Source organism: Tympanuchus pallidicinctus, unplaced genomic scaffold (assembly GCF_026119805.1).
Source record: "Tympanuchus pallidicinctus isolate F22 unplaced genomic scaffold, pur_lepc_1.0 scaffold22, whole genome shotgun sequence".
Lineage (NCBI taxonomy): Eukaryota > Metazoa > Chordata > Aves > Galliformes > Phasianidae > Tympanuchus > Tympanuchus pallidicinctus.
The window spans coordinates 15,409,884-15,425,409 of record NW_026294739.1 but is presented as its reverse complement, the minus strand read 5'-3'; the positions used below and the strand labels follow the sequence as shown (position 1 = coordinate 15,425,409).

The window sequence follows — 15,526 nt, the reverse complement described above, 5'->3', positions numbered from 1 at the left end:
CTGGAGAGAATTTAGTTTGAAATGACAGTGGTGTGCTATGTGGCTAACCTGCTGGGAGCTCCATGCTTGAGAGGACTGCGAGCTGCTGTACACAGCTGACCTGTTGTCCTGAAGGCCTGGAGAAGGGACAACTACCATTACCTGGTACAGTACAGTATCCCAGTACAAGTTAATAGCACTCCAGCGAGAGGCAGTCCTGCGTTATTTCACCTTGGAAGAGTATCAGAAGCAGGGTAACCGTTTCCCTGGTCCTCATCTTCGGTCATGGGAGGCTCTGTGGTCACAGCTATCTGTTGGAAGATACCAGTTACCTTTAGCCTTGCATCTATATTGAGTGAGGAAGTAAGAGTGCTAGGGATGCACAAAATTGTCTCTATTTAACACTACTGTAAAGATATTTTGTTTTGAATTTGTAGATTGTTGGTGGTATAAAGAATCTCATGTCATTAGCCCAGCGACATTCCAAATATTTTCCTCAGCAAGTCAGCAGGATCTGTCACAGGGGATGTCTGCAGAAAGGTGAGTGGGATTATACGTACATCCAGGAAGACCTGCAAGAACACTGGGGCTGGAACTCTTCTAAGAAGACTTTGGTTGGTGGCAGAGATGGAAAATTCAGATAGCAGTATCAAAAGGGCACATGGCTGTTGGCTGAGTCACCTCGAATGTCACCATTTGCTTTTCAAACTCAGGGTGAGGGCTAATGTACAGACTGTATCCTGGGGGAAAGGGACACAAGGGATGAGTGTTGAGAAACACTGCTGTAGCCATAGTACAGGAACAGCAGAAGCAGCAATGCGGACGCGCTCACATTGTTCCTTGTGCCTGGGAATGCTTCCCCTGCGGCTAAGGCATAATAACTCATTTTCTTTATCCTTAGAGTGCATGGCATTTCTATGGAGATGGGTGCCAGTTAGTACCGGCTGTGTTGGTGCCTCTTATAATGAGGAATTGTTATATCCCTGACTCTGTTCTTTGTACTCTTCCTCCCACTGGAAAGGAAAAAATGTCTCCGTTCAAGTAGCTGACCTCGAAACATGGACACAGCTGGGAAATCTGTGCATGTCCAGGCAAAGCAGCACATGAAGTACATATGCTTCAGCAAAACAGTGTTTGAAAACGCTGAAAAGCATTGTCAGTCAGTGAAGCAGACCTGACAAAACTATTCAGCCTGCATTTCAGAAAGGCGAGCATTTGTATTTTATATATTGCCATTTAATAGTCCTCATTGCCCAGAGAATCTATTAGTAAATGCTGAATCTGTTACTAAGATCCAAGGGCATGAATACTGGGCTATCCTGAAGGGAAACAAAGTCACCGCTTCAAAACTGTTATGAAAAATGTGTCCTTAGGAGGACCAGTGTTAAGGGGAGAAATGGTGTGCAGTTATGGGCTGGAATCTCAGGAGAGTGCAGAGTGATTCTGCTATTCTTTTTTATTAATTTTAGGGAAGAAATGAGTAGTTAAACCAGGTATAAGAGAACATCCATGGGACATGGATGCTCTGCTACGTACCCTTGCTTTGTGTGGTTGTAAAATGCAAAGGAAAATGAAGCATTTCTTGAGTTCAGAGATCCTCAGTGGCAGGAATCTCTTTTATAAACTTGCTGTTTCTGCCAATGAAGAATTTTCTGAGTCTGGAAAACACTGTCTCAGTATAACTTAGTGCTGACTCCATTACATACAAGTGATTTTGTTTGGTTTGCTTAAGGCAATTCCTAGTTTTGAAAATCCAAAAGCTACGAAATCTATTTGTTCAGACTAATTAGAATCCAGGTATTCTGCATCTGAAGTCATAGTAATGAGGATCTGAAGTATACCAATGCAGACCGAAATAGCAGTCATCTCATTAATCCTCTTCTGTATCTCGTGCAGTGGAGATGGGAAGACAAATCACCTTACCACCTCAGAAATTGTATGCAGCTCAGTAGTAGCACGTTTTAAATAAATGCCTGCCTGCTGAACATGAGAGAGTCTTGCAACACCGTACTTGCAAGAACCCATTCCTGAAAGGTGGAAGCTGCTGCTTCAGAGAGGAGGGCTTGTTGGTAGTATGCTGCCATCAAGTAATCCTGTGGCATACAGAGTCTGGACTGATTCTCCCTTTTTTGTTCCCCCTCCACATTCCCAGTACGAGTGCGTAAGTCTTTACCTTTCCCCATTGACACAGTGGAACAGAGGTTGTATAGCAGCCTGTTGCACTGTCACCAAGAACAAACGTTAGTTATCTTGCTTACTAAACACAGGAAGGTTGTAACTAGGAGAATAGAATAGATTATTTGAAACAGTTCAAAAATGACATGTGTACTTCAGGTTTTGCTGCCTGCATGGTAATTGTCTTGTAGCAATTGCTGTTCCTGGTTAAAGATTCATGACTGTCTTTGAGGCTGATCCCCTGGGCCTTCAGAATTCCAGTTTAGCTGACAGTGAAGATCCTTCTGGTCTCTGTGTCTCATTACTTCTCCTCATAGAATAGATTTTGGCTGTAATAAGTGAGAAATTCAGGAGAGATTTGGCTGCTAGGACAATGGTAAATTGCCATCACTGTCTGGGTTCTCTCGCATGAGACACTCTGTAGTATACTTTTATTCCCTGAACTGCTATTCCTCATGTACGTGTGGCATACAGCACCCATGATCATATTGCACCTGTGTACTGCTGGAAGGCAGGAGAGGCGCATGAGCTTGGATGGAAGTATTGATGCTTTCTGCCTGTGCAGCAGTGAGTGTATCCTGATTCTTTGTTCTTTTCACAGGCATCAGTGCTCTTATTATTCCTTATGTCATATCTAGAGTGTTTGAGGTTTTTCTGGTGGATGCTGTAAGTAGGTACATGCTAGGAAACACTACAGGTGGAATGGAAGAAGAGTTTTTTCCTGCCGTTTCTTTAGTGCTATTGGTATATGATCAAAAGAAAGGACTGACCTGATTTTCTGCAGTGCTCAGCACCCACACATCCCAGGGAAGCTGATGAGAAATGCAGAAGCTTACTGTTTTTGAAATCAAGCCCAGAATATGACTCATAATGCCATGAAGGAGATACTTGACAACTAAATGAAAAAATATACAGACAAAAGGTACCAAAGCATTTCTGTTGAACATTTTATTGTGAAGTAGTCTTTTAGGTGGTGTTTCTATCACAAAGCTACAACTGTTGTATACCTTTTACAACAGCTCCATTAAAACAATTTTTGCAGTGTTTTAACTAGAGCATCTCTGTACTTAGAGAAAGCTACTGCTGTACATTGCAATCTCCTATGTCTTGAAGCAGACCTTTGCAAGATCCTGGGCTCAGCTGTGTTCTCTGAAGGGTGAAAGTCAGTTGGACTGAAAGTCAAGTGTTCTCAGCTATTGGCACTTGATGCTGTACTGTGTGTGTTGATGCTGCTGCTGCATGCTGATCCTTCAGTTAGCTGTCTTGCCATGCCTGTGACACAGCCTAGATCTTGAAATGGCGAATCTTACCAGGGCATGGTGGAGGAGGCACAAAGCCAACTGGATGAGGTACTTTATCGTGCTGAGCAACCTTTGCAGCTGCTCTCTTTGCTACAGATTTTGCTGATAGTAGGGAAGGAAATTCTGAAGAGCTGGATTCAGATGCAACAGGGTTATTGTGGGAAATTCTGAGGTTATGGTTAATGAAGCCTTGTCCAGCACTGGGTACCAGTCCTGCTGATGTATCTTGACCTGAGTGAGGGTAGGAAACTCCAGGCTGGAAAAGAAAAATGTTGTTTGTGTATGTATTCACTTGAGATTTATAATATGCATGTCATTGATGACTTAGTATGGACCCTACTCCTACCTAGATATTGTCATCTAACCCAGATACAAAGTGTCTATGACCACTAGGAAAGTTTTGAATTTGGATTTCAACACAAAATCAGGAGCCCAGAAGCACGTTTTTAATATCTATTAAATATCCATTAATATCCATTATAATCATTAGAACAAAATCTGGTGCAGTGTGAACTTTCAGTGCAGCCTACGCAGCTAGTGAAACACTGAAACCTAGCTGCTGCCCTAATCTGCATTCTTTCTTTCATATCCCCTCTAGGCAGCTAATTACTACTATGCCTCCAAGAGCTCTGCTCTACAAGAAGCACTCAGTGCCCAGCCAGCCTTTCTCGAACTAATTGGAGTCTATGCTACCTGTGCTCTCAAGCCCTGTGCATGTAAATTTCCATTCTCTTGCAGTAGCAGTGCAGGCTAGGAGCCCTGAATTTGGTCAGGTCTAAGAACTACTTGTAGCAAAAGCTTCCAGTTGGTGAGACCTACCATAGTAGCTCTTTTATATTTTACATCTAGATGCCTTTCACCTAGCTGAGCAAAATTTAGTTCCCTTTGCCCCACTAGACATATGAAACTCCCATATGGTTAGGAAAACAAACTATGCCAAGCACAGATGGCAGAGGTGATAATTCTGGGCAAAGAAATCCATAGAATAACCTTATCTTGTCGGGCTTTTTAGGATATGGAGTTAAACAGCCATGTTATCACAGATAGATAATGCAATTTACAGTGAAAAAGGTAAACTCAGGGCATTTGCTTCAAAAAGTGCTAGTAGGATATTCTGGGAAGGAAGGGAGGGCCCCAAGAGCTGGTACCTGATGTCCATACAGCTGGCATTGTGCTGTTAAGTCCTGTGAGGGTTCTGTTACCATTGTTGCTGTGCAGAAACCAAAATTCTGGCAAAGCAGAATATAATGAAGAGAAAATAGTGAGAAAATAGGGAAGACTTGCGTTGCATTTTTTTCAATTTCAGTATGTTTAGAAATAGCTACATCTCATGATTTATCTGTGCAATAAAGTGCTTGCTTTTAGTCTGTTGGACTCAAAAGCCAAGCTGTTTAAATGTGTATCCAGCAAGTAAAGGAAATTCCTGTATTACTCTGGAGTAAGATTGTTTGCCTGGATATGAGGAAGGGAAGGAATATATGGATCCAAGCAAAAGGTTCCCCACTCGTCAAATCTGCCAAGGACACTTTTGGTTTTGTTTCATCAGAAAAGAACTTCAGTATGATGAAGTGCATAGTTCTCAAGAATTTTCATGCATTTCATATGCATGAAATTAGAGCTCACTGGTTTTGTGTTTGTGTACTGCCCATTCCAAAGGAGCTTGATTTTTCTCAGGTGCACATATTAAGAAAAGTAAATGATAGTATAAAGGCTGTTTATTAAAATTATTTTGTGTTAAGGATGCTTTTGTCCTTAATCCTTTTTGAAATATATTTAAATGCATCGAGATTCAACCCAGATACATCAGAGAGAAGGTAAACGGGTAATATAGCTTTAGAAAGTATGCATTGAAAAGGATATCATAGTGGTATCCAACTTTCATTCTCACAAAGATCTATTCCTGTGCAAGTACAAGTGCATCACAGCATGCCTCTGTTCTACCTCTGAGCTGGAGAGATGTGGACTGATGTGCTGGCATACTTACAGACTGATCCTCAGGAAGCAGTTGACAAGCCTCCAGATTATCTTTAGCCTGTTGTGATGTGCAGTTTGTGGCAGCCACAGCAAACTCGACATTGACCATCCGCACTGGGTGATACTGATAAAACAGGAAAGATGTTTTAACCGACTTTGCACTGTTTGAAATTGCGGAGCTGCTGAGAAAAGATAAAAGGCAAATATTGTGGCTTCTAGCTCTGCATCTCCCACAGAAGTCAAAGAGAACCCTGTGGCTAAGATGACACAAAACACTAGGAAAATCATGGGCAATTCAGTAGGGCAGCTTAAAGCAAGCTCAATCTGATTGTAAACATAACTAGCTAGTGCTGCTCAAGTACTACAGAGAAAATATTCTGTTTATGTGGAAGGGTAGACATTGTTCTAGCAGTTACCTGTTTTATGGCTCTTCCAATCTCCAGGAGCCTGAGGTAGGCATCAGGAGTTTTGCTGTTGTAGTCATTGAGGGCAGTGGAAACAGTTGCTAACACATCAGTGTCGTTTAGACTTGCCAGGAGCGGGCAGTCCGGGCAGAGCTCGTGAATATCTTCAGCTGAGTCTGCAGGAGGAGCAGATTGTTTTGCTCTGATCGTAAGTTGAAGTACATTGCAGACATAGTCAGTGATGCAAAACACAGTGTCTGTCTGTCCCAAATTATACTGCAAAAATTTTTTGCAGTGCAAGCTATAGATGGCAGTATTTCATGCAACTTTGCTATTTGAGTCCTGAAGTCTTCATGCAAGCAAAAATGCTGTGGATTTCAATAGTGTATTTTGCATATTCTTACTCAGGGTTTAATCAGTTTTCTTTCTGGCAAAATATCCATGACACCAGTGAAAAGATGTCTCAGCTCAAGGTGGTAAATTTAACATATTTTAGTTCTTTGGAACTGTGTTTGCAATAGTGTGTTTCATTCACCCACCAGTTTTAAAGGCAGTACTGAAAGCATCACATACAGAGCTAAGAGATCTCATGCAGACAGTGCAGAACAGACTGCTTTCTCATGACAATACTGGTAATGTTGGGCTCAGTAAATAAGCTGCATCTCGCATGGGGGTTCATTCTGAAGATCAACGAGCTCCTTGCTGGGGGGCTCAGACCAACAAGGAATCAAATCCTTGAGGGAAAGCCTCAATGCCAGCCATCTCTAGGTCAAACCTGGGAAGTGCTCCTGAAGCAGTCTTATCACATCTTAACTGTTACAATAAAGAGGAGCAAAGAGATGGTGCCAGGTCTGTAGGAAAAGATCACAAAAGATCACAAAAGGACAGCTGAATTAAAAAAAAAAAAACAACAACAGAAATTTCCAGTGTTTTAGAATTAGAAGTGGTAGGGAGCTGTAAGCACTGCTAGATTAATACTCCACCTTTAAATTCAAGTACAAAGAACAACATCTTTACCTGCATGTGAGTGGCATTTACTAGCAAGTACTGAAAACTGTCCATTCAGTTTCTGCAGTTTAACATCACAGTCACCCTCAACTGCCTAGAGAGAGACAGAAATCAAAGGGTTACGTTGTACAGATAAATAGGAATTTCTGAAAAGAGCAACTATTACTAAATTCGAAAGAACAGATCCTGGATTAAGTGTTGCTGAAAAAGCAGCCTGATTGCAAAGGCCTGGGCAGGCTTGTTCTGGTGTCTGTGGTTCTGTAAAGGACTGACCTAGGTGGCAAAACTTGGATCCAAATCTGGATCTCAAAAGTATCAGAACTGCCGTGGTATCCTGAGTATAGATATTTAGTTCAGGTTCCTCTCATAAAGAGCAAAGAATGTGAATTCTTATAGATTAAGACCTTGTGCAGAGCTGTTTGATAACATTCTCCCTATAATCCCAGCTAGTCAGTGGCCATGGTAACAGCAGTGTGCTGCCTTGTGTGTGCTGGTCTGCAGGCAAGAGCCAACAGGGGAGGAAATGTCAGAGGCAAAGGTGGGAAGGGGGAACAGTTAGAATCATCTCCCCCAGTACGGAAAATGAGATCTGAGCCCTGATGAATACAGGGGTGGATTTAGTCACGAGCGCTGTGAATTGGGCCCCATTCTAGAAACAGCAGGCTTAAATTGTCAGTTGCTTGTTCTGCTTTTTGCTTAGGAAGCAAAGCTGCCTGTACTCAGACAACACTTCCAATGCTTTGGTTAGGGAAAGCTTTTCACAGTTGGATCACGCTTGCATAAGAGCAAAATATTTGAGGCCAGTAAATTCCAGTGGAGCATTACTTTGAGGCCAGAGCCCTGTCCAAAGGGAATAGCTCTCTTGCAGTCACTGGTGGCTAGACTTGACGTAATTTCACTACTTCACACGCCACATGCAGCCAAGGGAACGTTGTGTTTGTCCAGGTTCACAGCCTCCTGTCTGCCATATGCAACAGCGCAGTGTTATCTGGGCTGAGCATGGAGAGCTGCACCTGGAGAGCCTGAGCAAGTCCCGTGGCATTCATGACACGTATGAGGGAAGTTATGCTGAGAGTGACCCGTCCTCCTCGTGTAACAGGATGTGAAATCCTTCCTGACATGAAGGCAACTAAATCAGCAAGGCAGATACAAGTGACTGGTGCTTATGGGCTGTAACAGTGATGTAACCTTTGCAGGCAAAGCTTAGAATTCTAACTGGTCATAAACTGGCCTCTATAACATCAGCATACTGAACTTGCACTCTTGTACCAAGCAAGTCATGTTTCAGATACTCACATGTTGTTCAAATGTCCTTACTGAGCAATTTGCAAGAGGTGTAGGATTAAGAATGTGACATGTGGTCTCTAATAAGTCAAGTTCAAGGAAGAGAATCTCATTATTTTGCCCCTGGAAGAAAAACAAAACAAAACAGAAACAGTAGTACTTCACAAAACATTTTGCTGGGTAGCTTTAATAATCAACAGCTGGTTTTATTGATGAAAAAAATTGATGTTTGTGTAACAAGATACCAAATAAACTCTGTTCACTCATGCTCATGGCCCACCCCATTTACCTCAGTGGAATTACACTGAATTGCACCAGCTAAGTTCCAGTATTCCTGTTATTTATGGACTGCAGGATCTTTTCTGGCTGTTCCTGAGCCTTTTCAATTCTAGCATTCGACACATCAATGGGGGGGCAGAAGTGAAGGCCCCTAGCTCTGAAGCTGACTCTGAGTTTTGAGTCACGAATGATTCTTTTTAAACCAATTAAATCATTTTAGTGTAAAAATATTAAAGAGAAAAACAGAATCACCAATGTTTTTGTGCAACTGTAGGAACACTTCTAATCTTATCAATGACTGCTTTATTCTCTTGTAAATGATACTGGTATCCTCTCTCTCATGTCAAGTAGTAAACAGCCCTGGAGTTTCATTTCAACATTGTGAGAAAATCAAAAGGTCTGAATGTGTGCATATGCTGCATTCATGTCTATTTCCACAGCCTTTCTAGAGGACTATAATGATGTGAATAGATCTCAGTGGAAATGAGTATAAGCCACAGTTACTTCCATTCAGCTTCCTTGTCAGCTCAATGGGATATTAGGTAAAATTCATAGCTACTACAAAATCACTAACAGCGTGGAGTTATGATAGGTATGCATTTGGCCAATAAATAGTTATCCACATCACGAGAATTATCCTTGCAGTTTTTCTCCAGATTAGCTACTGGGCTCATGAATCAGCGCTTTGGATGATCTCCCCTAGCAGGCATGCAGCATTTGTAGACTAAGCCCTTTCTAGCTTTGTACAAAAATAACATTTCTCTCTCCCCCTCAGTTCTGTTCCTTGAGATACATTCCAGTGACCTGGATTCTCATCTACTACGTGGTGACATTGCACCATTTCAATCAATAGAGCCATGCTGATTTACTCCAGGTGAGGATACAGCCCTTGGCAGGACTTGTCAGTCGTAGCCAAGCCTTTCCAGCTTAACACAGTGCTCTGCCTGCAAGCTCCTCACTTACCTGAGGCAGCACGCGGACTTGCTCAATTCTGTTTAAGGCAAACTTGTATCCGTGATGGCTGTGGCCATTAATATAATTCACAGCAAATTCAGCTGCTGCTTCAGATTCTGGGTCATCGCAGCCCAAGGGAGGCGGGGGAGCTGCGGGTGCAGCTCTGTGAATTGGGAGCTGCATAAGCAGTATGAAAGCTACGAGTGCCTTCATGGCACCCAGAGAAAATCTATTCCTTGCCGAGGTGAGGATCTAAGAACACTGTTCGGGTGGTAGCTGGGCAGCTGGAACCAGGGTCTCATTTATATAGTACATACCACAGACTTTGCATGAGCGCATGTCTGATATTTGTCCCAGTTCCAAGAAGGCATTGCAAACAACAAAAGTGAAAAGTAAATGTTAGGACATCAAGCCGACTGATTAATATTGGCCAAAGTAAATTTTATCAGGTAGGACATTGCGAAGTCCGCTAAAAAGAAGAAAACATCAGCAAAAATTTAAGATAATTTTTAGCAACTCCTCTGCCAGCTAGTTACAGTACAGGCTAGAGAAAGATGGTCCCTAGTGTTGAACGTGTAGAGATGCTGCTGCTAATAAAGCTCACTTGTGAACAGGACATGTTCTATCTGGGCTCTAATCTCACCAGACACCAATGCAAACTGGGAGATCAGAACTGTGATAAATCAGAAACTGGAATTTGAACAAGTTCTAAGGACCACATCCAACAGTGAATTTAATTATATAGCAAATTTTATTACTGAATTCATTGGAATAGCAAATGAGATAGAGTTTCTAAATCTTTTGATCAGCTCTTTGTTCCTCTGATCGGTCGGATACTTCCAGCAATTCCTGTTCAGTGATTCTGACTTTATTCTGCAAAGCAGGTGTCTTGTAGACATTTTTCTGGAATATGCTGTAAATATTTGAGGATTTGATAGAAGATCAGAAAAGGCACAAGTTTGTTTTAAGAAGAAGACCTAGAAGAGGAGGCCAAAATCATCCCCATCCCCTTAGGCATCTATTATTATGGTTTTGCATTGCACAGCTGACCTAAACAAAACAAGGTGTGTTTTCCATCTAAGGTTATTTGAGTTCCATGACTGGGTGCTGAAGTGCCTAAATCACCACGCTGTGGTGTGCTGGGTGAGCTCAGAACTGTTAAAACAGTCTCCTAGCAAGCAGGAAAAGAGATCCAAACCTCCCACGTCCTGTGTTGTGCCTGGACTTGAAGAACGCCGGTTATCTTTATGTTGGAACAGCCATCTCTGCTGACTTTCAAATATGGCAGTGAAAATGAAAGAATTATTTGTGAAAGGAGGGACTGGAAGACAGAAGTGTGGGGCTGCATTTCAGAGTTATTTTGATTCAGTTTGAGAGCGTCTAAGGAGGGCTTATGTTTAGTGTCACAATGTTTGTGTTTGTGGAACAACGACTGGATAACAACCATGTTCTGTGTAGCAGAATGTAACTCTTAGGATGTGCTCAGCATTTGAGGTCTTTAATTTAAGCAGAGAGTTTTTCTGTAGATAGATTCAAGCCAGAAAGGCTGTAGCTCAATCAGGAGAACGTTTGTTTTGTTGGGTTTTTTTTCCCTGGGGATTTCAGTATAGGTTTCTGGCAGTGCTCAGACTGGAGAATTGTGAAGTTGCCCTCTGGCTCTAAAATGTGTGAACCTCTGTTGTCATTTCCTAGAGGTTCAGGAATTAGCTGCAGATACACAAGGAATAGCAGAACTTTGACATATTTCGAAGTTTTCACTTTAGATAAATATTTCTCAGCTTGCGCGATAGCGTGAGTGGGACTCGAAGGTGGAAGGTGAGTAAAGTTGAGTCATGCCTTTTTCTGCTGGTATCCTGAAATGTGGAATATGCAATGAATAGAAACGGTTCTGTTCAACAAATTAAGTGATGAAGAAGGAGATCTGAGAAAGACTTAAAAAGATGGAATGATTTCCTTCAGCTCTGTGTAGGATGAGGTGAGCTTCGGATATGAGGATTTGCATATTGAAAAGATTGCTGGGGAAAGGAAAGATTTTCTTTCTTTTGAAGGACAAATTACTCTGAGCATGATTCATTTCTTCCCCTTGCTTAATGTCGTGTTGTTTGGCATTTGTTCTATTGTGTGGATGATCATTTGTGTTCCTGACTTGGGCCCGAAACATTTAAAAAGTGAAGGTCTGATGTCCCCGAAACACCCTTTGAGTGTTCATTGTGGGTATTTTTTAAATCATAGTAAATTCATGTAGGAAATAGTATTTTCCTCAATGTTTTTAAGCCGTAGTTCAATTTCTAACCCATGAATCTTTTAATTCTCTTTTTCCTTTTCTCATATGAAACATCGGGGTAAACCTCAAAATGGTGCAGACTGAAATTGGTTTTCACCCAACTGATACATAACTACAGCTGGACATGAACCAGTATTTATAATTAATTGTCCTTACTCGGTTTCTTAGGTTACATTTGATCTATTTCAGAGTTGCAAATGCTGCAGGATGTATAACATTTCTGTAATCAAGCTCTAGGTATCCCTAAACGTATTATGTAAACCAGCTCAGTCAACTTCAGGTTCTGTTTTCAAAGGGCAGTATTAAAACCTTAAATAGCAAGTGGAATTCAATATCTTGTTTCTTCCCTTTCCCTTGTCACTTACATTCAGCATTCCATTCACTCAAGCTGGATAAGAAGGAAAACTTTGGAGTCCACTGTACCTCTTTTCAGTTTCTCTGTAGGCTTACAGAGACCTTCCCCTTCTTGGCACCTCTGTGAACTTTCTTTGCTGCCATGCCAAGGATCAGAAATGCGCCCACATCACTGCAATGCAGTGTTTGCAGCTGGCATATCTTGCTCAGCTCTTGATGGTGGAGGAAGTGGTATGTCTTTTCTGTTTGTAAATAAAGATTGAAAGCACAGTCAGATAGTTTGGCTACAGGTTAGTACAGCAGAGGGACATTTTGCTGCTTGCATGCAGACTGACCCAGATCTGCCTAGTTATTCCTTCTGGAAATGGGGTGGCTGATGTCAGCTCTCCTGCAGGCCTGTGTCCCATCACAGCTGGCCCTTTTTTGGTACCCTCCCTCCAGAGGCAATCGTTGCAGAAATAACTTCTGTTTGAATTCAGTGCAGATCTATTCTCTCTCTTTCATGCCTGGAACATAGTAAAAAGTTGGCCTTTAGTAGTGGCTACGAATAGTTCTCACAGCACAAGAAAGTGAGCTGAATTCTGCAGGCTCCTGGACAGAAGGTCACGTCTCGACCCCGCTGAAGTGAGCAAGTCTTCCACGTCAGCAGTGTTAGACTTTGGCCCTAGTGAAATTAGGTTGCTTGAGAGACTTGACAAGGCTTTGCTGTGATGGAAATAGAACAAGCTGGGATTACTGCCCTTGTTACATAAAATACAGTATTGATTCAATGCTCAAGAATTGAGGCTCCACTGAATCTCAGCTCTTAATAATTCATATAAACCACAGTGGAAAGGTGAGGGGTTTTTTTTGTCTTGGTTTTTTTCTTTTTTTGGTTGGATGCTTAGAAGTAGTGATGGCTGGAGGCTTGCTGCCCCTGCTCAGTCTCATCTGGAAAAAAGACAAAGAATTGCTTCCACAAAATGTCAAATTGACACCTTTCTGGGCTTTAAATTCAAACAAATTAAACAAGCAAACAGATGAATATCATCTTTTTAAAGCTTCAGATCAAAGTTAAACACTTGTGGGGATTTTTGAGGCTCTTTTTTTAAATTACTGAAACGTCAGTTTTTTGGTGAAGCAGACAGAATTGGTCCAGTTCTCTGCACCACATCAAAAGACACATTCTGAGCAGTCAGGCATTGTACAGTACTCCAAAACTTAATCACCTCTTGCTTTACACTTGATTAAGTACATTACTTTTGGATCATGGAGTTCACAAGATATTGGAACATCAGGGCTGTCTTCTACATAGCCATCACCTGCACAGAAGCCTGCACACTAAGGCAAGAAAATGTCTGCTGGGGAGATGCTGTGCAGTTACAGTCACCAGTCTTGTCAAAGCAGCTTATTGCCTTTTTAAATGATGGTGTATTCAGGATTTAAAAACAAAACAGATGAAAACCTACAGAGATGCAGGGGGGAGGTGGGGGAAGGACAAGTTAGCCTAATTGACTTGTTTAATCTTATTGGCCCCTTTAAGTCACCTGGACAAATCTTCAGCAGATGTAAATTGTCTTAGGTTCATTACAGTTCAAGTCCCCCCAGTGTCCCCATGCCAGAAAAAGGCTGTGAATTCTGAAGAGTTTTGCCATAGCGCCATCGTATGTTAATTCTAGAAGTATTGTGAATTTTTCTTCTCTCTCTCATTTTTTGAAATGTAAGAAAATCTTTAAGAGAATGAGGGCTGATAATATACCATAGCATGCTGTTATATTTGCTGTTGAGAAACTTCTCACTGTGAGAAAGAAAATGTGCAGAAATAGTATCCAGTTTTTGAATGCCTAGGCTTGGGTATCCAGCTTAGAGATTCCTTTTCACTGAACTTTGCTGATTTTAATCTGTTTATTTTCTTTTCGCTGTAAATGGAAATAATGGCTATTTACCATATCACTCCCGTGTTCTGAAATAACTGACTGACTTTAGTAAAATGCTTCAATATTGTTAAGTAGAAGGATCTGTTCAAAACATGAGAGGAATTTAAAAGTCAGGCAATCCAGATGGCACTCAGTAAAAGTTTTGGGGTTCCTGGACTTACTGTGGATTATTTCAAAGCAATTTTTTTTTTTTTGAAAGAGAATGAAAAGTTGCCAGAATCCTGAAATTTTTACTGGAATGGAAATTCTGATTTTTGACCAACTGTCCCAGACAAAGCCAACCAAACCTATTTCTGTTCTGTTCTGGCTTGCTCTGTTTTGCTCTTCTATTGTCTGTGCCACTGAAATACTTGAGTGCCTTCCAGAAGTACATCAAGTGACATAACTAACGTTTGTTACATGAGAGCTTATTCTCCTTTTCTTCCCAGTGGAAAGCTTATATAAGATGTTTTGTCTTAGCAAAGCTTTTGATTGATTTAAATTTTCCTCTCCATTTCCACATTTTTTCCTGCCATGCGTTTTGATGTTGTAGCCAGTAACAGCAGTTTTCTGAGCTGAGGGTTTGAAGTCCATTGCTATGGCTTTTACCCTGTGTTATGCTGTCCTGATATTTAACACCCCCTCCCCCCTCCACACACACACACTTAATGTTTATATTTTTTTTACCCTTTTATCAAAGCAAAAGCTATTTATGTTGCCATGCAACTCTCAACAACGGGATATTTTGGCTTCAGTAGGAATGTCATGGTTCTCTCAGTTCCATGCCTGTGCAGTTTGATGGGTGTGGGAAAGCTTTGTTGAAGACGGATAGGAGGCAACTGTGAAATCAGAGATTAGCAGTTACTGAAGTTTTTTGTTGAGCTTTATGTCCTTATGCTAAAGTTCGAGTTTGCAGCTTCTGTGGGCGCTCACCTTGATCACTGCCTCGTATCAGAACCCAGAGCAAATAAAGCAAGATACCTGGGAAGAGACTGCAGAGCTGAACAGCGTGAGCCAAGCATGGATCGTACAGCAGAAACAGAGTATTTCTCAGTGATTAAACAGACACCCTGTGGTCAAAATGACCTTTTCTTGTCTCGATGATAAGCATGTCGGCCTAAGTGAATTTAAACCCCACTTACTAGGCAAATTGAAACATGCCACATTAATTCCTTCCACTTAGAGGAACATTAGAAGATGTAAATTCACAATTGGTCTGGAGACTGTCGTGTCCTGTGATGCCGTTAGTCTCCTTGATGGAGAGCTCCACATGATAACTCCACATGTTACCTTCTCTTGCTGAGTTAAATCCTGAAATTTAGTAGCAAGTGTTAGGGAAACCTGCTGTGCTCTTGGATTCCCACGTGCTCTGCTGCTATGACATATTTTTGATATGAGAAACCAAGTTGACTCTTGGCATTGTAAGGAAGTGATTTTTGCACTGAGGTTGGTAGAAAAAGCTGTACATTCATTCTTATGCTGTGGCGATCTTTAGCTTGTTATTTGCTGAATAAAATAGGTCTCCTCGAAGAACATGAAATTGTTGCCTCCCCATAGAGGGCCACTGTTTTGAAAGCAGTGCATGCATCTCCGCATGGAGACTCACTGGCATAAATGAGAGGAGAGTCACGCTGT

At 41.6% G+C, this 15,526-nt stretch overlaps 1 protein-coding gene across 1 annotated transcript; it reads right to left on the bottom strand.

The window, feature by feature from the left end:
• Positions 1-3,087: 3,087 nt before the first annotated feature.
• On the bottom strand, positions 3,088-9,649 carry AHSG (alpha 2-HS glycoprotein). Its single transcript, XM_052685556.1, has 7 exons — positions 9,368-9,649; positions 8,138-8,248; positions 6,851-6,935; positions 5,846-6,009; positions 5,440-5,553; positions 4,604-4,684; positions 3,088-3,711 (listed from the first exon to the last, which is right to left on the bottom strand). The coding sequence occupies exons 1-7, from the start codon at positions 9,569-9,571 to the stop codon at positions 3,439-3,441; spliced, it is 1,032 nt and encodes a 343-aa protein (XP_052541516.1). The 5' UTR covers positions 9,572-9,649; the 3' UTR covers positions 3,088-3,438.
• Positions 9,650-15,526: the final 5,877 nt, after the last annotated feature.

Bases quoted from the DNA above. Each gene is read 5' to 3' on its own strand.
- AHSG (XM_052685556.1), bottom strand. From the start codon at position 9,571: ATGAAGGCACTCGTAGCTTTCATACTGCTTATGCAGCTCCCAATTCAC. The intron at 6,936-8,137 runs GTGAGTATCTGA...GTCTCTCTCTAG, and splicing joins TAAGGACATTTGAACAACAT to GCAGTTGAGGGTGACTGTGA. The intron at 4,685-5,439 runs GTAAGTATGCCA...CTGCTTTGCCAG, and splicing joins TGCTTCCTGAGGATCAGTCT to AATTTTGGTTTCTGCACAGC.